Source organism: Limulus polyphemus, unplaced genomic scaffold, assembly GCF_000517525.1.
Source record: "Limulus polyphemus unplaced genomic scaffold, Limulus_polyphemus-2.1.2 Scaffold158, whole genome shotgun sequence".
Classification (NCBI taxonomy): Eukaryota; Metazoa; Arthropoda; class Merostomata; order Xiphosura; family Limulidae; genus Limulus; species Limulus polyphemus.
Genome location: NW_013665768.1, coordinates 241,716 through 269,287, shown reverse-complemented (window position 1 = coordinate 269,287; position 27,572 = coordinate 241,716). Strand labels below are relative to the sequence as shown.

At 33.7% G+C, this 27,572-nt stretch overlaps 1 protein-coding gene across 3 annotated transcripts in view; it reads right to left on the bottom strand.

The window, feature by feature from the left end:
* Positions 1 to 15,157: 15,157 nt before the first annotated feature.
* The window catches only part of LOC106476681 (organic cation transporter protein-like), a 25,479-nt gene continuing 13,064 nt past the window's right edge, over positions 15,158 to 27,572 (bottom strand). For all 3 annotated transcript variants that reach the window (XM_022381376.1, XM_013937319.2, XM_022381377.1), the window contains 5 exons: positions 25,715 to 25,809; positions 23,718 to 23,932; positions 21,343 to 21,527; positions 20,804 to 20,943; positions 15,158 to 15,626 (listed from right to left, as the gene is read on the bottom strand). In XM_022381376.1, coding sequence (XP_022237084.1) covers positions 15,566 to 15,626; positions 20,804 to 20,943; positions 21,343 to 21,527; positions 23,718 to 23,932; positions 25,715 to 25,809 — 696 coding nt within the window. In that variant the 3' untranslated portion in view covers positions 15,158 to 15,565. The remainder of the gene's footprint in view (positions 15,627 to 20,803; positions 20,944 to 21,342; positions 21,528 to 23,717; positions 23,933 to 25,714; positions 25,810 to 27,572) is intronic.

Here is a 27,572-nt window from a genome sequence, read left to right as displayed (position 1 = left end):
ACATTTATAAATGTTTTTGGTCAAGTATCTGAAGTTCCCGATTAATAAACGCTATAACAGTCACAGCTATAGCTTCCGAAGTCTATAGCACACCAACTATAGCAAACCAATAATAGATACTGTTTTTAAGGCGCTTTGCGTTCGTTATATTTATAGGCGTGAAGAGAGTTTTTCGAAACTTAATGTTACGCAAAAATACATACATATATTGTTGATTCTTACATTCGAGAATCGTTTACAACTTCAGAGAATAAGCGAGTATTTCAGAATACAGATTTAACAGTATAAGTTATGTACATTTCTAAATATAAATTTGATTTAAACAAACCTCGTTATTAAAATAACTATATAATATTAATCCGTCACAACTTTTAAAGCACAATAAAAACGCAGGTTAAGCCTCGGTTAAAGAATAAACAAGGGGTTGGTGGTGTAGAGTAAGATTATTCTTAACTTTTGTTTTTCTCCAAACTTGTCAAAATTCCTGTACAAATAAATAATGTATCCTCTGCGCTATGAATGAATGTTTTGTGTGTGTTGTTGTCGTAACGACTGTTTACTTTTGACCAAATATAGTAAAGTCCACGCTACGTCATGTTGCAACGATAATTCAACTAGGGTGTTAGGCTCACTTGTCCATCAAAATTAACTACATCTGAACAAGAATAAACCAAAATCGAGCAATAAGTAAATTTGACATGATAATGAATGCAAGATACACGAATATATACACACAAAACGAAGTTAAAAAGGTATATTGTCCTGGCATCTGTTGGTCAGATATCACATTAGCCGTTACTTGTGTACATTAATTATTCTGAACGTTCGGACGACCTTAAGACATAAATGATAACATAGGATAAGCTGAGACTGTTTAATTATGTTACGGACAGTTATTTCGCTTGATTTTTAAGTTAACTTTTGACAAAAAGCCCTTGATTTCTTAAAGAAGATCAAGAATATCGTGAATGATATACAAATCGCTGGGTGATCGACCTTTGGAAAAACGTAGTGTGAACTAAACGATCAATTTTCCATATTGTTCTACATTGTAAGAAAGTCGAATATTCTGTCGCTTTCAGCTTTTGAAAAGATAGTGGTGGTTGCAGTACAGACGAAGAAAAAGAAAGGAAGAATGTGCCCTTGTATATGAGAAACTTTTTAATTTCAAGTTATTTCTTTACATAGAGAATTTAGTTCCTGCATAATTTTAATTAATTGAATAAAAATACTAAATTGAGTTATTTTGATGAATATATTAACCGTTGGACAAATATTTAACAATATATACCTGTGGAGTTTTAATAATTTCCGTCACTATTATTTCTTGCATTGTAATATCTTCTATTACAGATTTCAAAATGGTGTTTGTATAATACTACTCTAAAACTTAGGGTGAGATTTGTAGCTCTTGCGAAGTAGTATTTGAATCAAAACCGCTATAAATCGATTAAAAATATTATTTCAAGCACAGTAGTACTTAATAATAGGGATCGACAAGAATTCCAAATAATTCACACGTCGAAAAAACACTCTACCGATTTCCTAAGCGAAAAAACGATCATTCAAAGTATTGGTTACGATATATTATGCGCATATATACTAATAATTAGCTTAAAAAAGACTGCTAGCATTTCCGGTATAACAATTCAAAAATTTTCAAAAAAGCAACTTTTTCGTCTACTACATACCTACCAGATCACGTCAGCGGGGCTAGCGCCTAGAGGGCTTGGACTATCAGTACAAGTTCTCAACTCATTGTCATAACGAATAACGTTTGTGGCCATAGCACGCATTTTGGGATATCCCATTTATCATACAAAATCCAAACAATAAGTTGACAAACTTGACCGATAACAGGTATAACATAAATGATAAACATATCATGCACGTACTTAAATATCTTTTCAAACCAATTCAATACAACGGATGGCGCTACATATCGATGGATGGACTCGCGACAGTTTCTGAAGGTAAAGTACATATTTATACAGGTATAACACAAAAATTAAACAAGCAAGAGTATTATAAATTATGAATTTTAAAATAAAGTAGGGATCCGCTATAAAAAGTAATGAAACAAGAACTAAAATCACAATCACTAATTGATAACATCTAATCCCTACTTTGGCAGCTTTATACACTTATCTGTAGGCCAAAGTAAGGATTACATTTTATGAATTTGTGATTGTGGTTTTAATTCTTCTAAAAGTTATAGCTATCAGGGATATGGTTATACTGTAAGTTTATAGATGTTGTATTCATTCTGTTGAGATATAAAAACTGAACAAATAGATAGGAAAAAAATTAACAGAAAGTAGGGATCGTTGTTGTAATAAAAAGTAAACAAACAAGTAAAGTGATACAAGTTGGATAGATTCTACAACGACTTTCAATTCATACTTTGGTTGGCGATGTGATCGGTATGGCTAAATGAAGCAGTCTACATTTGCCAAAGAAGGGATTGAAAATCGTTTTAAAACCTATCCAACTAGTATCACTTTACTTGTTTATTTATTTTTTATTGCAGTATTTATTTTCTTTTGGATAATTCTTGTAGCAATTCTACGAATAACCAACGATCCCCATTTCTCGTTAAAATTTTATTTTATTTTCCCTATTTATATAAGATATTACACCGGAAATAAAGTGTGATATCAAACTTCAACAAAAACGATTCCTAAAAATTATCTATGTTTGGAGTGGGTTGGCCCTGTGGCAAAACTCTGGAATTCTGAGCTGGTGGGTCGACTTCAAATCCATGGTATACCTCAAACAATTCTTCGCACTTTAAGCTGTGGGTATGTTATAACAGTGACAGTCTATCCCTTAGCATGGCATGGATGATGGGTGGTAAGTTACTTTCCTCTGGCTAGCAGTTGAAATTTACGGATGGCTGCAGGTAGCTTTGCAATAAATACAAATACTCTCTATGTTTAACCCTCAACTGGTAGGGTAAAATATTTGTATCATGTGTAATAAACTTCAAAGGTGTTATCTTTATAATTTGGTGGGGTCAGAATGACCCAAAAGCGACAAACAAACGATTACAACAGTAACATGTGCAACAGCACATCCACTCTGCTCAACACTCAAGAACTGATTGAGGATAGAGTACGGAAAATATCGGATAAAGAGTAGCACTAACTGAATTGGAATATATAATTGAAAAATTTATTGAGTCGTTTTGACCCCATTCTACCAACTGAAGGTTAAAGATTAGATGCACAACATACAGGCAAGTGGTTTCAGGTAAGTGTACAATAGGGCCTAACGTGCATGGCTTAAAGGTTGATGTGCTGGGTAGTGAATCTAAAGGTTCATGCCTCGCACCTCGTTGGCCACAAAAACGCACCCCGCAAATTAGGGCCATGGGTGCGCTATAAGAGTGATGATTAAGTTACACTATACGATTAGAGAAGAGTACCCAAAAACTGGAGATGGGTGTTTTCCCGCAGTCTGTCAGTTCAAAATTAGGGACTGTTAAGTGCCGATGGCATTGGTCTAGTCTTTCGTGGTAATTCGAAAACATCATATTATGATAACTAAGATATCTAAATATTTTCTTAATATTTTACCTTAATTCATAATTGTTCTTTTACAATCATGATGTAAAAATGTGCATAATATTAATAGTCTTACAACTTTATTTGTTCGTTTATTAGGACTCAATGGTAAATCTATATGTTTATTGCGCTAATAATAGAGTTTCGATACCCACGATGGGCAGATAAAATATAGCTTGTAGCTTTGTGCCTAACAGCAAATAAATAAACATAAACAATAAGTATTCTCCAGGTTAATCAGATAGAATTCGAGATACCAGTTGAACCAATTCAACGGTGTTTTTCCTAAATATAGTGATGAGTAAATAAAACATGTGCTGCTATCCCAGTGCCTTGGATCATAACGTATATGCAATATGATTGTCAGTGGGCCTTTACAACCGTCTTTTATCATTCCATGGTCCTCCGGTGGGACAGCAGTAAGTCTTCGGATTTATAATGCTGGAATCGGGGGTTCGATTCGCCTCGGTAGACACAGCAAATAGCCCGATGTGGCTTTGCTATAAGAAAACACACACACATCATCCTATATATTATTTTAACAAGGAAAGTTGCATTGCGTTTGTTTTTAAGCAAAGGGGACTGACTGAAAAGCACTGTTGGCAAAAATACTTGGGTTTTGATTCAGTGGGTGCACCCAGCACAAGAAAGCACTCAGGTTCGGTAAGTAGCCGCTGGGACTTTTTTCGCTGGACGTTACCATTTCTTGTAATTTTATTGAGCGCAAGAAAAGATCGCTACCGGAGTGAACACTTTTTTACAGATGTCATTTCTGTAAGAAGTGTCAAAGAGGAGATATTCAATTCAATTCATATCAGTTTATTTGATGTGGTCCAAGAAAATCTTGCATGTATATAATACTGACATGAATATAATATGCGTTTTTTCCAGTTCATGCTCCGATCTTACAACTATTTCTTTCAATCAGTCAACGGAGGAAGTCGTGATATTCTATCACATAAAGAAACAGTTTTGTTCTTAATAAGTTTTTCTCAGATTGACCATTCAGTAACTGCGGACTTACAACGCTAGAAACCGAGTTTCAATACCCGTGATAGGCAGAGCACAAATAACCCATTGTGTAGCTTTGTACTTAACTACAAACAAACAAGCCGTTCTGTAAATACGAAGACTAACGGATCGATGTTGATATCGATATGAAATTTTAGGAATTGCAAGAAATTAATTTTCCTGTAATGTACTCTTGAAAAGAATCATTTTGATATAGATATATATCTACGATTAACTGTTCAGGAGATACAGAGCGTGACAGATAGACATTTGGCTATTATATATATATATATATATATATATATATATAGATTTTATGAGTTTTACTTGTCTATGTAATGTTTAGACTGCGTTTGATCCAGTTTCCGGGTTTGTTATTGTGACAGAATATTTATTCAAGCGTTCGTTGATATAAATTACTTTGATCGGTTGTAACAAAAAATAAAAAGTCCTAGAAGAGCCGAATTTAGGTACCTTATTGAAATATTCACATTATTACACACACAGAAAAATACATAATCGTAAATTAACAAAGTTTTAAATTAATCCAATTTTTTAGTCTTCTCACTAGATACGTTAACAAGATACTCAAATTCGTAAAATTGATTTATTGAAACTTAAGATTTGTATTGTAAGCTATCAAATGTCAATTTATGTGGAAAACTAAAGTCATCAGTTCATTAATTTTCATAATTATTAGACGAAAATGCTTTGTTTCGTGGTAGAAGGTCGTGTATAGATTCAAGTGATATGTATCTTAGTTTACAGCGAAATTTTTGTGGTGTTAAAGCTAAAACAATCTATGAATTTTTACTGTATTTTTCTATAAACTAAATCCATGCTTTTCAAGCGCAGAACGGTAACTGTACTTTTAACGTGAAATATTTAATAGTTACGCAGTCTTCATGAACATTTATTAGTTCCCTATGTGTATAGCTATTAGTGTTTATTTATAAGAAATAAAATAAAAATCAATTTTTTAATCTTGCGGGTGTGTTTATAACTGTATAACATACATTATGCCTTGTTATTGTAGGTAACCAACAAATGTAGTTACTGAATAAATTAAAGGGTAGTTCATATGATAATGAGACAAGTTACTAATCATTGTATTCACGAAATACTTTATGTATACTTTACAAAATATAACTAGGGGAGAAAACAAAAGAACAACATAAGCCTTGGTTTTAGCACAGCAGCTTAAGTCTAACGTGTAAGCTGTAACTTCGTGTGATTTTTAGTTGACTGTTTTCATATCTGGTGTACATTAATGGAAACGCAAGGTACAGCATTAGTAATATTTACGTCTTGTGTTTAGCCAGTTATTAATCATTAAGTATTGGTTCATGCTAATTCATATACACAAAATATGTACCTTAATTATAATTATTTATAATATATTTCTATTGTTATTTCTACAATTATATTATAAAACTACCTAAGTATATTTATAATATTCCAACTATATTTATTTGTGCGCTTCTATAAATATGAAGCAAACACATATATAATTTCCCGACATATTTATCCACGTATTTCTACAGTAAGAGCCCAAAAGCTAATGTTTTTATAATCTTTCATCCTTATATATATCCCTTTACACTAACCATCATGAAAATTAATGTTCTTAAACACTGTATATAAAGAAAAAGGTCAAGGTCATAGATTCAAAGATTTTGAGTTATGACGTGTAATTATACAGTACCAGTTTCTGTTATTTGTACAGGACCGTATTTTGTGTTTTCAGTTGTGACGTAAGATGCACTACATAGTTCGATCACCTCTCATGTGACGGCTAAAGTAGTCATGTTGTAGTCCAATAATGACAGAGCCGCCGGTTATGCGAGGTACCATGCGTGCAGGTCACTGTGCAATTAACACCGTAACAGCTGGACGATATTTGGTCGAGAAATTAGCAATAAAAGAGTATTACGACATTTGCTGTTCGAGTGCACGAGTCGATTTCCCGAGTGAAAATCGTCATCAGAGTTAGCGGCAGTTTTCCCGAACAAACCGTTGGGCTATCTAGAGAAAGGAGTCTGTTGTGCTCTTAACTGTCTATAACTCTCCCCATGTGTAGTGAGGGAATTTTCCATAAGCAAGCACAGAATATGGAATGGATGACTAACATCAGTGGAGTAGATCTTCTTTAATCGATTTTTGCTGTGATGCCATCCAACACGAGTGGATCGACTGTATGGCGATATGTGGAAGTTGAAAACTTATATGTATGTAAACATACATTTCTGGTGATATATGTGTGTGTAACAGATGAGACTTGCAAGAAAACACATTTCGATCTGTGATTTGCAAGTTATGATTAGTAGCATTTCAGTCGGGCAGAACTGAAATGGGAGAGAGGGAGGTGAAATTATTTATGAAAGTAAAAATTCATAAACAGTATCACTAAACATAGAGAATGTATACTTGATTTTTATGTGAAATATTTTCCATTATACAGAACACAGTTTTCTGAACATATTCTTGACATTTATCAAGGCCAGTTAGAATGCATGAAAATGCAGACTGTTCGTGTAACGCTGAAGCGAGATATAACACCATCATTTGATGTGTAGATATTCTACTCTGTTCTGAACTTGTAGCTGAATAAAGCTGCACGGGAGAGGAAGCATAAGTGTTGGTAACGTTTAATGGCCGTAGGAATCATAAGAGCATCAATCTAACTCGGAATGGATGTGAGTGTGAATACTCTCGCACCATTTACTTCTTTCCTATCAGATTGACCAGAGCTATGTTGGCAATGGAGGGTATGTAGTGAGTTTACAAATTACTTGTGGACCATCGTGAGGTCATAGCGACAGCTGAGGTTTAGGTCAAGCTTGGGGCTCGTGATGCTTGCATAATTGTGGTCTGAAAATAGTAAGGATCGTGTTCTACAGGTATGATAAGTGTGAGTACATATAAATAAGCCTGTAGACAAGGAGCTTGACCACAGGTTTAATTTTGATGTTTTCACACTTTGTCCTGATAGGATTCCAAGAACAAACAAGTATTTTCATAACCGGCTGTTATCACTTTAACAAATACTTTTGGGTGTGTTTCTCTGGCCTGTCGAAGTTCTTTTGACCTTGTATTTTCAGTCCCGACGTTTTCTATTTAAGATCACGTTCTTAACCATAATGGCAAGCTTTATTGTTTTAACCTGCCAGCTGTAATCCAGAATTATCATTGATGCAGAAATCATCTCAACTGTTATTGAACATGGAAGGAACTAATGGAACTATTTTACTAACTGACTTTTCAGATGTTTTAGAGTTTCTGGCACTGCTTCTCACACTAGGGACAAGCCTTACTTTGTAATCAGTGCCTATGGTTGAAGATACATTGCTTGATGGTATAACTGACCTGCAGGCTCTGGAGGCTGCAACTATGGAATTGGTCCCCTGGACTTGGAGCATTAGAAAACACCACCTGTTGCCTCATCAATAATGGCCCCAATCATCGAACCTAAGAAGCCAACCTTCATGGGCTTATATGAGCCCATTAAATCCAGTGTGACAGTTGTCTAGCCAATTCAGAACCAGCACCCCTTTAAATGACGGAGCAGAACAAATAAATCAAAGAGGTCCAAATACTAGTGCCGTGTCAGAGGGTGTTTTGGGAAATAATCAGGCATGGGATGTCAAACCTCCTCTGGTGGAACTATCACACATCACTTGTCATAGTAAGCCTTTCTCACAGCTTCATCACCAGAAGTGATCCGTGGCACTACTGATGGAAACACTAGTTGCGACAGCAATTCCTACAATTTGCACTCAGACATTGATATCTACACATTGACGGCAATTTCTCCAGTGACTCCAGAGGTAGGGGTGGAGAAGGTGGCACTCCCCACGAAGACCCCGAGGGAGGTAAAAGAGCAGCTCTGGTTCCAGCAATCACTGTGTTAAAATCCCATTGGCAAGAATAGCCAATCGTGTCTGGAAGGAAAGTGGAGAAGAAAATGTTAGTACAGAAATATACTGTGGGCCTTCTACTCCCTTAATTAATAATAATGTTTTTTAATTACTATATTTTTCATTGTTTTCAAGTTGGATGAAGTGAGGTGCTCAAGTAAGTTACTCTGTTTTCCTTATGCTAGCGTGCAAGGTAAGTGTGTTCGTAATTTGTTGTTATCCATGTTCTCTTTTGAGAAAGATAACTTGTAAAACTGGTTAGAGAAACAGCTGTTTTTCTTGTTAGCGAATCGGATAATAGCAAAGGGGCAACCACGCCATTTGCATACGATGTAGACTGTGAGATGCCGGAAGCAAAGTTGGCTTTGTGTGTATTATTATTATTTTTTTAAGATAGAGGGTCAGGTTTGCCGTGGGAGATTTAGATTTTTGTAGACATTCGGATTTTAGAATGTAGCAAACTTTTCATGTTCAGTTTAAGCATGATAGCCTGTAAATGTAAAGTCGATTTTTGGTAGACTTTTGTTTTTATTTTAGACAACACAGTCCACATAGAAAGAATTTTATTTGATTAACTTTAACTTTTGTTTTCATGTTGATGTTCTTCTTCAGAGAACTGATTTAATTTAACTTTTGGTCCTTGATATGGACCTCAATTTCTGAGGATGGCAGGGTTTGTTTAAAATTCACAATTTAAGTACTAATCTTATTTTTATGTAACCTTTAGCAGAATTCACACGTAACTTGGATTTTACTTTCACTTAATCTTAACTTTAATTTTGGATTGTAGGAAATATTTTCCAATGGCTCATTGGTAAGCCCGAGGGTTTATAACACTAAAAATTGGGCCCAGCATGGCCAGGTGGTTAGGGCGCTCGACTCGCAATCTGAGGGTCGCGGGTTAGAATCCCCGTCACACCAAACATGCTCGCCCTTTCAGCCGTGGGGGCGTTATAATGTTACGGTCAAGAGTAGTCCGAGAGTTGGCGGTGGGTGGTGATGACTAGCTGCCTTCCCTCTAGTCTTTCATTGCTAAATTAGGGACGGCTAGCGCAGATAGCCCTCGTGTAGCTTTGCGCGAAATTCAAGACAAACAAATAAACTAAACACTAAAAATCGGATTTTGATACTATTGGTGAGGACAACACAGATAGCCCATTGTGTAGCTTTGTGCTTAATTACAAACAAACATAAAAAACATTTGAGGGAGTCAGAGTTTGGCCTAATTTATAGGTTAAGTAATTAGGTTATCTGTTTTTTTTTCACTTAAGTCGTTGTTTTTCAATGGGTATTTTTTTTTTCAGTTGGTGTTGCTTTTCATTTAATTTTTTTCACTTACAAGGGATATCACATTCAATGGTAGGAGAAGCAAATAAAGGTTTCTTACACATCTTTTGTCAGTTCCATACATCCACGAGAAACATTTCCTCTGTGGTTTTGTTTTTATGTTAATTAAAGATTGTTTGAAATCGTGCATTTGTTTCTCGCCTCTCTTTTTGCATGTTGAACTGGGATCGAGTTTGGGAAGGAGAAACATGATTCGTAGCTCGTTATCTTTAAGTCTTCAGTTAGTATACACTAATTGACTACCGTAAAATAAATTCACGAGCCGAAAAATACCACAGTTATGATAAATGGGCATTATCTACAGTGCCTTGCTAAAGTATTCCCCCTAACAATAATGTCACATTTTGATGAAATACAAATAATGTATTTTTTTAATGAACGTGTTTTTATTCAAAACTTTAATAATCAAACTTAACATTTTTTTGTGAAGAATGTTGAATGTCAGCAAAACCTTCAAACAAATTTATAAACTGAAGGTTTTAGAACTTTAATGAACTGAGTGGAGTGAAAAGAGGACGATGTTTCGGCTTATATACTGAGACCTTCTTCAATTAAAGAAGTCGTCCTATTTTCGTGTAACATTCTCCTGATCTGTGCTTCTCTACCACTTTAGCCCTGACTTGTTTGGAAAGCTCCTTAGTCTTCATGGTTAGTTTGTCGTATCACTATGTGAGTTGTGGTTTGAACAGAATCATTTACTCTGAAGTCAAGTTAAAACACTTTGATTACACACACAAACAGAGACCATTACACTAATTTTTGACCTTTCAAACTAATCTTTTGCACCTGAACTGATTTAGGGTTGCCATAAAGACTATTCTATTAATATTTTCTACATTTTGTTGCCGTCTGAGCTTGCAATCATGAAACTTTCAAATGGGACTTTATATCTAGAATCTACTCCAAACTGAGAAAGCTAAAAAAAGGCCGATATTATATAAGTAGGTTAGATTGTCAAAGAAAATTAGAATATTCTCAACTGCATAAGTATTCAACCCCTTTGCTGGATTCTTCTAATTAGGGTGTGTTTATAATTCAGGTATCTTACTTTCAATTCTTACCTGCGCTGAATAGCTTGTTTTTGCTTGTATACAAAAGATGATATTCTAGTGTATCAACATTTCTAATAAAAGATTCGATTTGCCATTAGTAACTCTTAACATATGTGATTTTAATGTTAAATGAGTATTGGATTTGAACATGGATGACACCTGTAAGTTTTGGAGTGTTTATACACAAGTAACGTGTATATGGAATATAAATATGAAATCTAATGCACTAGATAGGGATTTAGCTGTAATTTGCTTCTGAAATTTTTAAAAAAAAGTCCTATATTAATGAATATGGTATAGTTGGTCTATAGATATCGAACTCCTCTGCATCAAACTCTATCTGGATAGAGTGTTCTTTAGAAATATTTCCATTGTCTCTTTCCGACACACACCGATATACATACCCAATTCCACAGATTTTCTCACCTTCACCGATATTATCGATATCACCATGGGTTTCCCCTTGGAATAACCTTGACCAGTATTTTACTCAATCATCACTTAGACACGTAGTTAGGCAATTGACATCCATTTTTCCAAGCCGGTCTTAAATAAGCTCTTCCTAGATAACACGTTTTTTTCTGTTTCTCTATGTCAACCATGTTCCGAAATTTCTGGCATATTTAAACTCCTGTTGCTTTGAGGAAGAAAAAACTGGATAGCCCCCTTTTCTGATTAGCAAGATAACTTAAAAATATCATATTTTTTGTACATCTTTATGTCATAAAAACACTCCCACCTGCTTCTGTTCTATCTATAGCAGCCTTATTCTAGTTATTTTCAAACGTAATCTGTTCATATCTATTTTAAACAAGATCTTTAGCTTTTTCATTGTAGTTACATCCGTATACATGAAGAAATCATCCTCTATGATCAAACCTTTAAAATGAAATCACTGTCCAACAAGTCCCTTGACAACACGTTCGAACCTATATCAAACCATGCACTGTCTCAAAATTTCCTCTTTAAATGTGTTTACCGTTAACGGGTTCTCAGAATTTACAAGCTGAAAAAACAAGTTCATAAACGAAGAAAAATAAAATACACCTCCAGAGTCAGCTTAACCTTTTCTTTAAACCTAGTTTTCGAATAAAAACTTCTTTCAAGATAAAAACTAACTATCGTCTTCATTTATGGCTCATAGACCCATGTAAGGTCATAAATTATTAGCAAAATTAAACGAAATTGAAAAATCCAAGTTTACCAACGCTTAGGGTATTGTGTAACCTGCCTTTGTCGAAATATAATTCTCTACCTAAACAATTCTATCACAAGTCATGGTATGGCAATGAGCAAGTTTACCATAGTTACAAGTGGATCTACAGACCTTGAAATTCCTATTAAAGAAAGCCTTCTCGCCCTATAATAATATCAATAAATATCAATATTTTCAACTAAAACTGTTCTAATTTTATTGCTTGTATTCCGACTGATATGTTAATATTTCATTTCCAGTTTTTGATATTTTAAAAAGTGTTTCACTTTATAAGCACTGTTCTTTTCATATTAAAATGTGTTTTAATAATGCAAGCTATACTTCAGTTTATTTTACATATTCAACTTATCAGGTATTCCCAATATTTTCTAATTTTCATAATCTAAGATATAATTTGGATTTTACCGCATTTGTACTAAGATATCTTGATACACTTTTTGTCAGACTTTGCTGATGACTATAGAAATATATTTCGAAACATTAGGCACAAAACATTTTAAATGCTTTTCACTCCAACGTTTTTGTCGACGAAATGTTTGTTTTTGCTTTTAAGTTCAGTAGAATAGGCTATCTGTGCACAGTGGGTATCGAAACCGATTTTAAGCGTTAGAAGCTCTCATAATTTGCCTCTAAGCTACAGTAAGCGTTACTAAATGACTTGTGTTTTAACTTTTAATTAAATAATTTAATTTAATTCTACTTTAATACTTTATAAACTGATTTCACAACTTGTACGAACATGGAAAACACAAATGATCTTGAAATATAATAATTAAAATGAAAAGAAAGAAATGACTTATTGAATTGTTGGCAAATTATTTTATATTAACAAAGAAGGTGAAGACCGAAACTTACTGTCATGCAGATTCATGCTTGTTTCCAGGACAGTTTAAAACCGGATTTACGGGTATGGATATCTATGGTGTGTGTACCAGAATCACACATCAGAAACTTTAAGAATTACAACCGAAGTTGTCGTCACGCTTCGAAACCTTCAAGGTTAAAAAAAAGGCCTTTACCAAGATACGAGTTTTGTTTTCAGTATGCTATCATTATAGAGTTAAATATTTTGAGTTACAAAATACCACTTTCTTTTTCTTACGAATTCCTCTAAATGCTTTAACCGAAAGTGTTTTAGCCTTGACAACTATCTGTACATGTCTTTTAACAATTGTTAAAAAAATTATTATTACCCCCTTTCCATTGCTATGGATGTGACCTTGTTATAAAAGATATCAGCTCGCACATCGCTAAGGTGCACAATATGTTTTATCGTTAACTTATTAAATGAGTTCCAAAACCTTCCAGGAATTGTTGAATAAATAATCAATGGGCTGAATTTTCAATGGAGTTCTGTTTTTAATACAACGTTACGGGATCCTTGCTAAGTATTACAAACGTAGACAAAGAGTCCATAGAAAATGCACAACATATAAAACACGTTACTTAACCGTAGTTTGAAAGATTAAATAACCTTTTTTGGAATGAAATTCCAGGCAAAAATTTGTTAAAGAAAGTGAAAATATTTCAAAATAACTAAATAAATATTTAATTTTAAGTTGAAATTCAAAACAAAAAGTGTTTGAGCAAATATGTACACTAGTTTCCCAGGATAACAAAATAGATCGGTGACAGGAAATCCATCTCTTTTTTTTCGAACGCTTTACATAAATAAACTAGAAATACACAAACTAATGTTCATTTGGAAAGTAAAATAAAAACAATACAAATAATATTGGACGAGAATGCAATAAAAACATTAATATAATTAACAAAACAAGATTTCAAAAAGCTGAATTTCTTTCATTTTGAGAGAAGTATTTTTCTAGCGAAGGTAACTGCTTCAAAATGAAACTATATGTATATTTAATATGCTTATTAACCAAAGCCTGAGAAAAGTTGATCGTGGGAGTTTTCGAAGTTGTTTTTCACGTCCATACAAATCTGAACCTGTGGTTAGGAAATAACTGAAGAACATACATAAACCTGAATCAGTAATTGAAAAATAACTGAAGAACATATACAAATATGAGTCAGTAATTGGGGAATACTGGAGAATATACACAAATCTGAATTATTAATAGAAAAATGGGAGAGCACACAGTTCATGAGGATTCTATCAATACATGATTCTAATTTCATAACAAAAGCTAAAATCAACAATGAGCTGGAAATATTTTGTTGTGTAACATGACTTATAACATCATAGCATTTTTGTTAAATTGCTTTTTCAAAGCTTGTAATCGTAAACTCAATGGAAATTAAATGATTAACGAATTGATGATTGCTATGGTCAAAACTACAGTTAGAAAGTCCCTCTTTAAAAGCTGGGTTATTTTGTGGAAATCAATAAGAGTTACAAAACAAAATTATGGTTTTGTATGATAAGAATTTTATTTAAATTTATATAAGTACACGTTCATTAGGGATAAGTAACATATCATAATACACATTTTATGATGATTACATCAAAAATGTTTTTTTTCTTGATGAAATGTTGATGATGAATTTATATAGATTTACAAGTTATCACGTTTACATTTCATATGATTTTACGTTTTTCTACTTTTCCATATTCCCTTATTTATTATAAACAAAACGTTAAAACAAATTCAAATTATCAAAGTAAATACAAATATGTACTTTTGTCGTACACACATTAACTTTGATTTTTCATGTACATTCTTTAATATAACATGTAACTTTCGCAATTCGCTTGTCAATTATACCTGGAGCTGTCTATATACTATATACTTTACTATCTGACAGTTGCTCTTTTATTGTTGTCTTGTCTGTGATGTGTACTAAATTTAACTGAGTTTTAGTAAATGTTTATGCTATTTTTGTGATGTAACGTGGAAATATTGGTACGTACTTTCCAACAAATGCCGTAGTCAACACGTGACTCTAAGGGAAACCTACCTTAATTCCAGAGTCTAAAGACAGTATATATCACAATTTCACTAAATACCTATATTTTAACATAGTTCACAAAGAAGGAGCTTTTATTAAGATATGAATTATTTCAGATGTTTATAAGATATGCCATTCTCTATTGAACAGAAGGTTCAAACTTTGTATGTATAGGATAGCTTTTGTTGCATTAAAGCTGAATAGAGTAGGGATATTGTTGAGCTATGTTATGGAGTCATGGAAAAACAAGATAGAACAATGAAAACGAAAGGGATTTATACGTATAAAGACAGTCTATATTAGAATAAAGTTAGATTAAACCAATACTAATACATAACAGTGTACAAATGTTTTCTCTTATTATAATATCCCGTTCAACTAATATTACTAATGCTTAATGCACTGTTTATCCTGGGTGAATACATTCAAGAAAGTTTTATCGTTGTTGTTTGTTAGTTTAAACAGTTTTTATTCACTTTATGTATAACACAAAATTATTTACTTATCTTTTATAAAAACAATAAAAAACACTCAAATTTTCCATTATAATTTAGTGGAAAAGACGATTTGTTTTTCCAAAGGTGAAACTTTTGCGGAATGCTTTCTGAAAATATAAATAAAAATAATAATTTATTAACACACAACTATAAAATAACATTTAATAATAATAATAATGCATTAATATAATAATATAAATTATATGGAAGTTTAAACAGTCGAATAAACTAAGCTCTTAGTGAATAACAAATACTCGTTATATGTTCAGTGTATATGCAAACGGAGAGTTTCAAACTTCAATATTTTCTCTTTTTTCAAATGAAAACAATGAAGGCTAATGATAATAGTGGGATTACCACTAGCAGGTCAGTAAGTAACTGCGTTCTTTGGCTAATAATTGTAAGAGACACCAAAAATTAAAAAAAAGTTTAGAAGTTAAGTGATTTCATTTTCTACACAAAATTCACATGCTGAAGCAGTCTAAGAAACGTTCTTTTCCCGTTAAAGTTCCATTTATGTAAGATTTTTCTACAGTTTGATGAACGAGTAACCATTTTATTGATACTGTGGAATCACGATTACAGCTGTGTTACCAAACTCTTCTACTTCACGGTGGTTATACATACAATTCAATAACGCCATGCTTATTACGTTTAAAGGTGATGTAAAATAAGACCTGGATCATTTCTTGAATCATTTTAGGCAGTTACCTGCCTGGAATGGCTGTACTCGGGAACAGATGACACAATGCCTGACCTTGAGCTTAGATCATCTAACCCTCGATTATTGAGGGAGCTGCTACTATATTATTATAATACAGTTGCAGCTGAGCTGTGGTAACGTTTCATTTTGGCAGAGAGTCAATCTGTACATTAGACCAATTCAAGGATGAAAAGAGGGATTCTCCCAGAAACTTGGTTGCTTATGCAGGCGATCTTTACCAATTTCATGCGAAGGCATTGCATGCATTACCTTTGGCAGGTTGCAAATATATCTTCATCGACAAATTCATTGAATGACTACTAAGTCAGATAATGAAGCATCACTTGGGTGTGAGACAAATTCTCACCACAATAGAAGCAACTTTTGTAGTGATGAACAGATTGCAAGCAAGAGAGGAAGAAACCTACAGCAACAGCTGTAGTTTTTGTGCCTTGAACAAGCTACCCTAACCTAGTGAGTCCTCACACCAAGCTTGAGCTTTGCTGTAGGCAAACCAGCAGCAAACACGTCTTAGTACTATGACACAACTTCACTGGCTGCCAGTGAATGAGCAGGGATTAACTGGTTCTTCCATTATATTTGTACTACAGCCAATGCTTCTGACTAGACACTGCTCCAGAAAAGAGAACCAAAAAATACGCATTGGATGTGGGCAGCAGGATCACTTCAAAGTGAACTGCCCATACCTTATGATGCTACTGCTATTTCCACTTTGAGAAACTAATGGAGCTCGAGTTGGGTCTGGGTGTCTGGCCACTGACGTGGGAAGGTGCAGTGAGCAGCGTGTATGAAAAGGTTTGGTAGTCAGCCCAAATCAATCAGGGTTGGGTGTTGCTTGGTATGCACCCATAAAGATACAAGGGCAAGAGATGGAGTTATTGGTTGATACATGAGCTTCCAGAATTATGGTTTGTATCAGACACTCTGAGTGAAGTCATTATTCTGGCCTATTAACATTGGATTCCTTCTGGTGAACAGCGATAGACTAGACATTACTGGAGAGGCATGTCTCCAACCATGTCTAGGTAATATTAACCCTAGAATGAAGGCAGTCGTCATTGACCTAGGTTCTGCCATTTGTATCCTCAGGATGAATGTACTAAGTAAATTTATGATCAGTTTTGACAATGCATCAGTTGAATAGTGTTTCCACGAGTAGATAAAACATTTGATGCCAGCCAGGCTGATCCCAAGGTCAGTAAACTGCACGAGTGTATATTAAATAGGGAATCACAGTGCTGCATCCTATGACATTTTGTGGTTTACTAATAACAAGATAAAGCACGTTGGCAACATGTAATGTGGATATAGAGCCAATAAATGAAATACACTGTTTCCTGTCCAGAAATCAGGAAGCTTTAGTTTGGATGGTGTTTTCTGTAACTATGGTAACATGGATGTTCAGCTTTGCACTGGAACAGTCACAAGAATGACAGGAAAAGAGAAGGTTACTGAAAATGGTGGCATCACTAGCATTACTTCCATTGTGTAAGAGTTAGGTGGAATTACTGGTTGATACAAGAGCTTTCAGGGCACTGGTTAATTTAGATATGTATCAGACATTCTGAATGAAGTCACTATTCTGGCCTTTAAACAATGAATGTATTCTGGTTAAGTGATAGGCTAGACATGATTGGAGAGTTAATATCAACCCCAAAATGAAGTTGTGACCTAGCAAAACTTCCCCAGTTTCATGGGTATTGCATTGTATTATCAGTGCTACTTGCTAACTTATCACAGGTCGCCAAGCCATTATCTTTTTTCATTAAAGCAAATGCATATTTAGGTAGATCGAGGAGTGTGAGCAAGCATTTCTGTCCTTAAAACATGCTTTACTGGAAGCTCATGTATTGGTTGGATTGTGAGTTCTTGTTGGTTCTGATGCCAATGATAATGAAATAAGGTCAGTAATATCACATATTAGGATAATGAATTGGAAGATATATAACATACAGGTTTAAAAATAATCAGCTAGTAGCATACTTGTTGTGACGTTTGCATAGATGTAAGACTATAGAAGAAAAATGATTCTATCATACAGCTCCTTTGTAGGACAAGGAAGTGTAATGTTGAAAACCATCTATCTATAGGGCATTGTTCGAAAACTATAAGTCAAATATAAAATATATATTTAGGCACTATGACCATATGCAATACAGGGCTAAAAAATGACTTATATGTGTATAAAAGAAGAGGTGCTTTAAAATGGAAGGTTCCTGTTAGGCATCATGAGAGATTGAGACATTGAGTGACCTTGTGATTGGGAGCTTTTATCCGAGATTCTCAAGTTAGATGTTTATTAAAGATGACACCTAGATACTTAACAGTGTATGAACATATGAACACGTAGCATACCAAATGTAAAGAAGGTGCACCAAGTATTTTATTTGGTTATGATTGAATATTCTCTATAATGTAGATTTAAGTATTTTGAGAATCATACAATTTTACTAAATATATTCTTAACATTACAGAATTGAAGAAAAACAATCTTTGTTTTTTCAATTCTGTAAGTGTACAGTTGAAGACAAGAAGTAACACATGTTTGATATTGCTTCATAGTTTCCTTTAGCTGTGCTAAATATCTGTCTGAAAGGAAGTGAGCTGTTGGTGTTAATGAATTTCCATGGTCAGAAAATTGAGGTTAGCATCTACCCCAACTAAAATAAAATAGTATCTTATGCTTTAGTAAATAATGGCTTTAAAGTGTTACTTCCAGGATTAAGCAGTTACGTGAATGGAGGTTTTAGTATTTTACAGTCAGGAGGAAGACAGTCTGTTGAAGCATTGAGAGATTTATGTATACTCCTTTTTTGTGTTTTGCATTTAATGGAAAAAGGATAGTTTAATATTTTTTCTGGGATTTATAAAGGATTTTATCTTGTATTTTGATTATATTGCACATTTTATTTTCAATTTTTATGTAAATTTTGTATTTTAATGTGTTTTTGTAAAAGGCTGTATTGTATAAGAGATTTTAACATTTTTTTGTATAGTAACGTTATCCCTGGATTTTTGTCCAATTTCGATTTTGACAATGTTACTGCACTGTATTTAGTTTCAATCTTATGTTTTAATTTACTTTTTAGGGTGCTTTGTTTTCATTTCTATTATGTGTGTATGTAAACTAAAGATTTTATTTTATTTAGCATTTATTGAAGAGTTGTTTGTTTGCACATTTTTGTAATTCTTATATGTAATATTTGGTATTGTATAAAGATGTATTCCCTGTTCTATTTGTATCCATTGTAGTGTATATATTTTTCACAGGTAAGAGCAGGTTACACCGATTTTGATTGGATTTCTGATTTTAAAGTTAGAGGTATTTAGGTCAGTCTAAAGGTAATATGAAGAAGAAAAGTACTGTATGCAGGAATACAATAGTTGATATACATATTTTTGTAATTTCTGTGCACATTGTGGCTTTGCTTTTAGTATTAAACCTTGTACTTTGACAAAACATGTTACTCAAAGACTGGAGCAAAGTTCAATGTGCAGAAGTACATATGCACACACACATAAAATGCAAAGTCCTAAATATATGTGATGTTTGTTGATCTGTAAAGATTCTCTACAGATAGTTATTAAGGAATCCAACCAACTAATGATTAACTAAAAAATATAAAAGGCAAGAAATTACTCGTTTGATGGAGATTTCGATGATTAGCTAAATTCCTTACCATAGAGAACAATCACTTTCACAGTTAATCCCAGAGCTCTTCTATTTTTCTCTACCATTACTTGACATGCAAGTGAGAGCTATCTCAGAACCAACACTTCCGTTTTTTAGAGCAAAATTACATTAGGCTATGTGTTGTGTCCTGTGCGAGGCATCAAACCCTGGATTTTAGCGTTGTATGTCCGTAAACTTATTGCCGTCAAACCGAAGGACTTACAGCTGATGTTGAGTAAGAATGAAAATATAACTTCGAAAATGTGACAGGAAAAAAGTGATAGTATTTACCTTCTATCACATCACATCGTTACTGACATTGAGATTGAACACCGAAATTATGACTTTAGTCTATTTATAAACCCCTCGATGACGCATACTAGTTGTTCCTAAACGTTTATACAATACTGAAAGTCATTTCCATTATGTACTAGTACGACACAGTTGGATAATAGAAGATGAAATAAAAAGTTGTTATAGCCTTTTCCTGAATTGTTTTGTAGTTTTTGAATGCTAAAGGATGGATCACTGTCTAATCTCTTTGAACTGGTCTGCTGTCAGTATAAAAGTATATATATTTTTTGTTTGTTTATTTATTTCTTGAATTTTGCTCAAAGCTACTCAACGACTATCTGTATTGGCCATACCTAATTTTGAGGTGAGACTCAATACTACCAATAGCTAATTCTCGGGCTATTCATTTACCAGCAAAAAAAGTGAGATTGATTGTCACGTTATAACGCTCCCCTGGATGAAAGAGCGAGCACTTTGGTGAAAGAACTTAAAGTTGCGCCCTGCACATTAGAAATCGAGTGCCCTAACCATTAGGCCATACAAGGTCCCATATATTTCTGCTATCACCACAGCAATTATGAAAAACAACTTACTTTCCAAAGTCCTCGCCTTCTTCTAAAGTGTCGGATAGCGGTTTATTATTGGTTTCTGGTAAGAGCAGAATTAAGAGTCCTGCAAAAATAGAAAATCCTCCAAATATTCCTAGAGGGACCCTTGGGTTGGTCACCTTACCCTACAAGATGGAAGATACAAAAGTAGCCATATATTAAGAAGATTATAGAATAGTACTTACCAATTTCCAAATATCAGAATATTTCTCTTTTACTTTCACTCTGGTAGTGTACTTGACAATTTTATCAGTACTGTCACCTTTCATGCGCATACACGTACCTAGGATTATTTGGCAATATAGACGGTACCTACATTTACTAATAAAATGATTGATATTTAGTAGATGATTAATATTTAAATACAGATTATGATATGTTTAGTGAAAAAAATTCCGAAATCACAAATTCAGACTAAGACTTTCTAAGTAGAACGTATTTGGATTTATAGAGAAGAGAATGCGGGGTGTGGGAGAAAAGCAGAAGATATTTGGCTAGATGTAAGATTTTCTATATAAGCTCACCAGTTCTTTGACTGCAAATGGTGCCACCATGGACCCAATTCTAGCAAATGTGGAGCTAGATCCAACACCAACGTTGCGTACCACGGTTGGAAATATTTCAGAAGAATAAACAATCATGATACCAAAGGCACCTGATATAAAAGCCTTACCAATCATGGATACAGTTATTCGCAGGCTTAGGAGGTCTGTTAGAAGAGAAATAGTACTTGAAAATTGGGTTAACTAGGTATTGTTATATATCTATCCATTTGAATACAGAATTGGTTAAAGTATAGGTTTTCGTTAATATAAACTTGGTTTTATAAAACGAAAGCTTATGATTTCACTATGTGGATTTACAGAGAAGAACAAGAGGCAAATATATTGATTTAGTTTTTCTCATCTACATAATCCTTTTGGCAGTCAACTAATTAAGTTAAGGATTTACAAAAATGTCACTCAATTTAAAACTTTAATAAAAATTTTCTTCAGAATAGACATAATTTAGGATTAGCCATCTTTGCTTTTCTATTGTATTATATATATATATATTTTCGTTAAAGATATTTTAAGCTATAAATAAAAGTCATTGCTTTTATTTTGCCTGTTTATTAATAGTCTATTTTTATACATTTCCTTGTAGAATTAAAAACTTAAAAATTTTATACCATTAAAATATGGAATATTACCTAAGATTTTATGCTATTCTAATTGGTAAAACATAAACAAAAAGTAGTTTAATAAAATTTTGAATGTAAGACACTAAAACCTTATGTTATGCGCAGTAAAGGGTACTCGGGGAGAGAGAAATAGTCTCCATTCTTATCGATGATGTTTTTCCATCTTACAATCATGTTTTTAATGCCCTGATTAAAGAAATGACTTGGCTTTGAAGCAAAAACATGTCGATGTCTTCTTTAACCACCTTCCACATTTGCATACGCTTTCCCATTAATATGGTGTTGCAACGAAGTAAAAAGATGGTAATCTGATGGTGCCATATCTGGAGAATATGGTGGGTGGGGAAGAACTTCCCAACCCAACTCTATAATTTTGTGTTGTGTCAAATGTGCCACATGTGGACGTGCATTGTCGTGGAGAAGAAGAACACCTTTCGGATTGACAAGTGAAGGGCGTTTCTGATGAAGGGCTTGATTTAAACGTTCCAGTTGATAGTTCGCTGTAGATTGAGAAGTTTTAAATGAATTACTCCTTTGATGTCCCACCAAATGTAAAGCGTCACTTTCTGCGGATGGAGTACAGGTTTTGGGGCCGGATGTGGATTTTTTCTAGGACTGAGCCATTGTTTTTGGCGTTTAATATTCGCATAGAGAATCTATTTTTCATCACCAGTGAGAATTCTTTCCAAAAATGGTTAACGCGCATTACGCGCCAGAAGAGACGAAGCAACGTTCACACGTTGGAAACGATGATCATCGGAGAGTTCGTGAGGCAACCAAACACATTCTTTGTAGAGTTTCCTATATTCCTTAGATGTTTACGTATTGTTTCATGAGAGAAAAGCAATTTCAGGGCCATTTCACGAGTGTTGCCTTTGGTTAGACTCAACAAGCGTCTTCAGATCATCAATATCAATTCCAACATGTTGACCCCTGCCATCACAGTGTTTAAGGCTAAAGTCACCTGAACTTAATTTGCTGAACCATCGTTGACTCTTACGAACGTTCAAAACATTTCCATAAACTTTGATATTTTTTGTGGCTACAGAGGCGTTTTTTCCCTTTTTGTGTTCAAGCAGCATTACACGCCGAATGTGTGTGTCGTCGTGTGCCATCACTATAAGGGATTAGAGTATACTAAACTTTACACATTATATAGGCTACACTAACGTGATGCTTAGGCGGTTTGTTTATCTATTGTACGTGATGTACGTTTTTTGGGGGGTGGTTAATGAAAGCATTCCAAAAATGCGACATTAATTTCTTGACGACCTAATATTTAGTAGTGGCCTAGTCAGCTTTATGAACTTTAACCTTTAGTTAATGCTAACTTTCATTATGGTTTATAGAGAAACAAAGGTTAGATAAAACTTTCATTTGTGATATTTCTTATCATTTACCACATATAAAGATATTATTTCCTTTTATGCTAGACTAAAAACAACCCAGGAGATATTATTGTTACTCAAGATAGAACAGACTGTATTCTGGTAATCTGAAATATTAGAATTGTATTATTTTAAGTGCATAAAAATGCCCAAAATAAAGAGAAAATCATGCTTATCTACAATGTAGCTATGTAAATTGCATTCCTGAGTTTATTTTTATACAAAACAACAGTCAGGTGATTAGACATATTATTTGATATGCATATGATCACTACGGTGAGTCTCGCATATTATATTTTGATGTTAACTATCAAGTTAGGAACCTTACCATCAGGAATGGGAATAGTTAATACACAAGCTAAACCAGCAATAACCATGGTGCTCATCCCCGAAATGCGACGGCCTAAATACTTGATGGCAAAAACAGAAGCACCATATGAAGGGAACTCCACTGCTCCAGCAATAAAGAAGTTAAGGAACGGATTACCACCGAGATTATTCGTGTTCAGTGATAAACCATAGTAGACAAAGGCCAGGACGAACCTGGTACAAATTGATGAATGATATCTGAATATTATAATTCTTTGAAAAACACAAAATAATACTGAAAGATCCACTATATCAAACACAAAGCACGCGATTTAAACACAGTCTAAAAAAAATTGTGGTTCTTACATAGAACTCTCAATACTTGTGTTAATTAGATGAATTAAAATCATATATGCTGCACAGTGGTGTCAGGTCTGGTAATACTGATAAGGCATCTAATATAAAAACTCAAGGCCATGGACCCTTATTGGATTTAATATTTTTCAAGACTGGCTTGTCATTAAACTGCTACAACTATTAAGGAACATGGTATTTTGTTTAATGGACCTAGAAAAAAAGGAACACTTACATTACTCAGTTAATTGTCGATTATAATACATCTGTGTCATGTTTTTATGTATGGGCCGAATTCTTTACAGTAGGTGTCTGGGACTTTTTAGCGATAAATTTCAACAACAAACAAACAGCACACAGCCCACTTGTTTGAAATTGATATACTAAAACAATTCAAACGTATATACAAATGTTCTTTAGACTGTTAGTTATCAAAGTTCTATCCATAGCTTTAAATAATCATCTCTTTTCATCAAAGTCCAGAAAGACTGGTTCAGTTAATTTATAACACAACTGACAAGACGAATTATTCTTCTATGCTCTGTTATCACCATTCAGCCAGTGATAATTTCACTTACGTTACACTGTTGGTAACCATACTTTCATCCAGAGCTTTAAATAATTGTCTGTTGTCGTCAAACACCACACAGGTTGGTTCGGTTACTTTAGAACACAATTGACAAGACGAATTATTCTTCTCTACTCTGTTATTACAATACAATCTGTGATAATAATTTCATTTTAAAAGTCGCCACTGTATACTATACACTTATGGCTAAACTCACAATCACGCAGTCTAGATCTATCTACCTATAACTATGTAACTAACTCGAACTACATTTTGGATGCGTATTTATAGCCTGACAGAGGCCTTGAACTTTCCACACACTACGAGATATTATGATGCAATAATTCTCAATTAAAAAAAAATTAGAACGTTATAGTAACATGACGCAATAATATAACAATCGCCAATTTACAATAATTGAAGTACACAACGTATGATTTCAGAACATTTATGCAAACAAACCTGCGATAAATTAACGGTTCTAAAAATAAGTAAATTTAACACTCGTGTTATACTTAAATTGAAACAGTCGTGTAAGTTTAACAATCTAATAATATTTTTACTAAGGAAATTATGGACGTGATTAATTTGATTATGATCGAAGATAAATTATTCCCGAATCTAAAGGATTGTGTGCAGCATTTATTTGACGTCATGGATCTAATGATGAACTAAGTATAGCGATTTCAGTTCTGGTATCTTTTAACGTTAGAATTAACGTCAACTGGTGAAGCTGATGACAAGTATTAGGAATTAATTAAAAAACATAATGTAAAATGTAGAGTTTAACATTTACTATATAAAAGCTATAAAATTAAAGGTGATGGGAACGTAGAAGACACGATATTATGTAACGAATCATCAAGCAAACTTACACATTAATACAAAAAGTTTAGTAGAGTTGAAAGGATATTCATCTATGTATCAGTTGATTTCAACATTCGATATAGTTGAATACGACTCGATACATTCCTCAAAGGACTACAAAATTATCAATAATTGTAAGTTTCTAGATTATCATTAAGAAGAGTTTCTTATTAAAACATTTTATTGTAATAATATCTATCATCAATATATGAAAGATTTTAACTTACCAAATAAAATATAGATTTAATGTTTTTTTTCTCATATTAGGAGTTAACAGTAAATCCACGAAGGTAGCTTTTTTCCTACTTGCATCATTTTCTTCCTTAAATTTAAAAAGAAAGTTATAAAAACTATATATAAACAGTAAGTACTTTGTGTGATGCAAATAGCTTAAGAATATCTAAAGCAGTACTTCTTTCTATTCAACCTAAATTCATTCAGGTTACTTTGTCAATTTTATTATCTCTTAAAGATCATGAAAAGACAATGAGTTTTTTGTTTATTTTGCACAAATCCACACTCGGGGCTATCTGCGCTATGTCTCTCGCGGGAAATCGAGCCCCTGATTTTAGCGTTTTAAGTCCATAAACTTACCGCTGACGTAACGGAGGAAAAAAAAATTGGTGTTATGTACTTGGATTTTTTAGTGTTTATGCAGCTAACAATGAAGTTAATCATATAATATGCAAGGAAAAATAAATGTAAAAACAATGTCATACAGGTAAAGGTTTTCCCTTTAAATGTTAATATATTTTTATGTCACCTAGCTGTAAATTGGACTATTTAAGGTAGCTCAAGCGGCATTCTCCTGGATTTATAGTATTATTATATAGTTGTAATGTGCAGGCACGCTCAATCGATCATCACTTGGATTAACATTATTGTCAAGTTGAGCTATCCAAAACAGCTCAATCGATCATCAATAGGACTTACAAAAATAATATAAGTTTGGGCTCCATCACTTGAAAACACTTACATCATTATTGGAAATTTGAGCTATCCATTGAGCACAGCAGGCCATCACTTGAATCCTCAAAATCACTACAAAGCTGGGCTATTCAAGGTGGTTAGTCGGCCAGTTCTTAGAATTAAAACATGATTGGAAAGTAGGACTACGCAAGGAAACGTAATTTAGATCCACAACATTTGTTAGAAAGCTTAACTAAGCAAGATAATTAGATTGGTATTTTCTTGGATTTATCTTTGGCTCAGTTGGCCGTCGCTTGAATGGACAATATTACTGGATAGATGGGCTAAATAAGGGAGTTCATTTAACCAAATCTTACATTAAAAATATCACTGAAAAGTTGAGCTACATATTTACAATGTTATTGTAAGGTTGGGTTATACAAAAGCTTTCAACGGCAAGTTCTCAGTTGGATTTATAACTTTAGTGAAAAGTTATGCTACGCAAAAAGGATTAGCTGGCTTTATTATTTACAATATTATTAGAAAGTCCGACTATGCAAAAGAGTTCACTAAGCCTTTTCTTCATTGACAACATAATTAGAAAGTTGATCCGTGTTAAAAAAAAGATTAATTGTCTTTTGCTTGGATTTACAAGATCAGTGGAAAGCTGGATTACGCAAGAGAGTTCAACTGATGTTTTCTTGCATGTACAATATAATTGGGAAGCTGTACTTTTATCAAAGGTACTTAATTGACCATATTTAAGATTAACAAAATTATAAAAAAGTAAGCACGTGCAGAAGAGTTTAATATGTCATTTACTAAACTGACCACAGAAGTTGAACTGTGCAACTATATTAAGTACGCCATTCACTGCATTAAAAAATAAAGACTTGGATACTTGAGCTATGCAGGGATCTTAATCATTCGTTTATTGGGTTTAAAATGTCTGTGTAAAGAAGTTTGGCCCTACATGGCCAGTTGGATAAAGCGCTCGACTCGCAATCTGAGGGTCGCGGGTTCGAATCCCCGTCCCACCAAACGTGCTCGCCCTTTCAGCCGTGGGGGAGTTATAATGTGACGGTCAATCCCACTATTCGTTGGTAAAAGAGTAGCCCAAGAGTTGGCGGTGGGTGGTGATACTAGCTGCCTTCCCTCTAGTCTTACTCTGCTAAA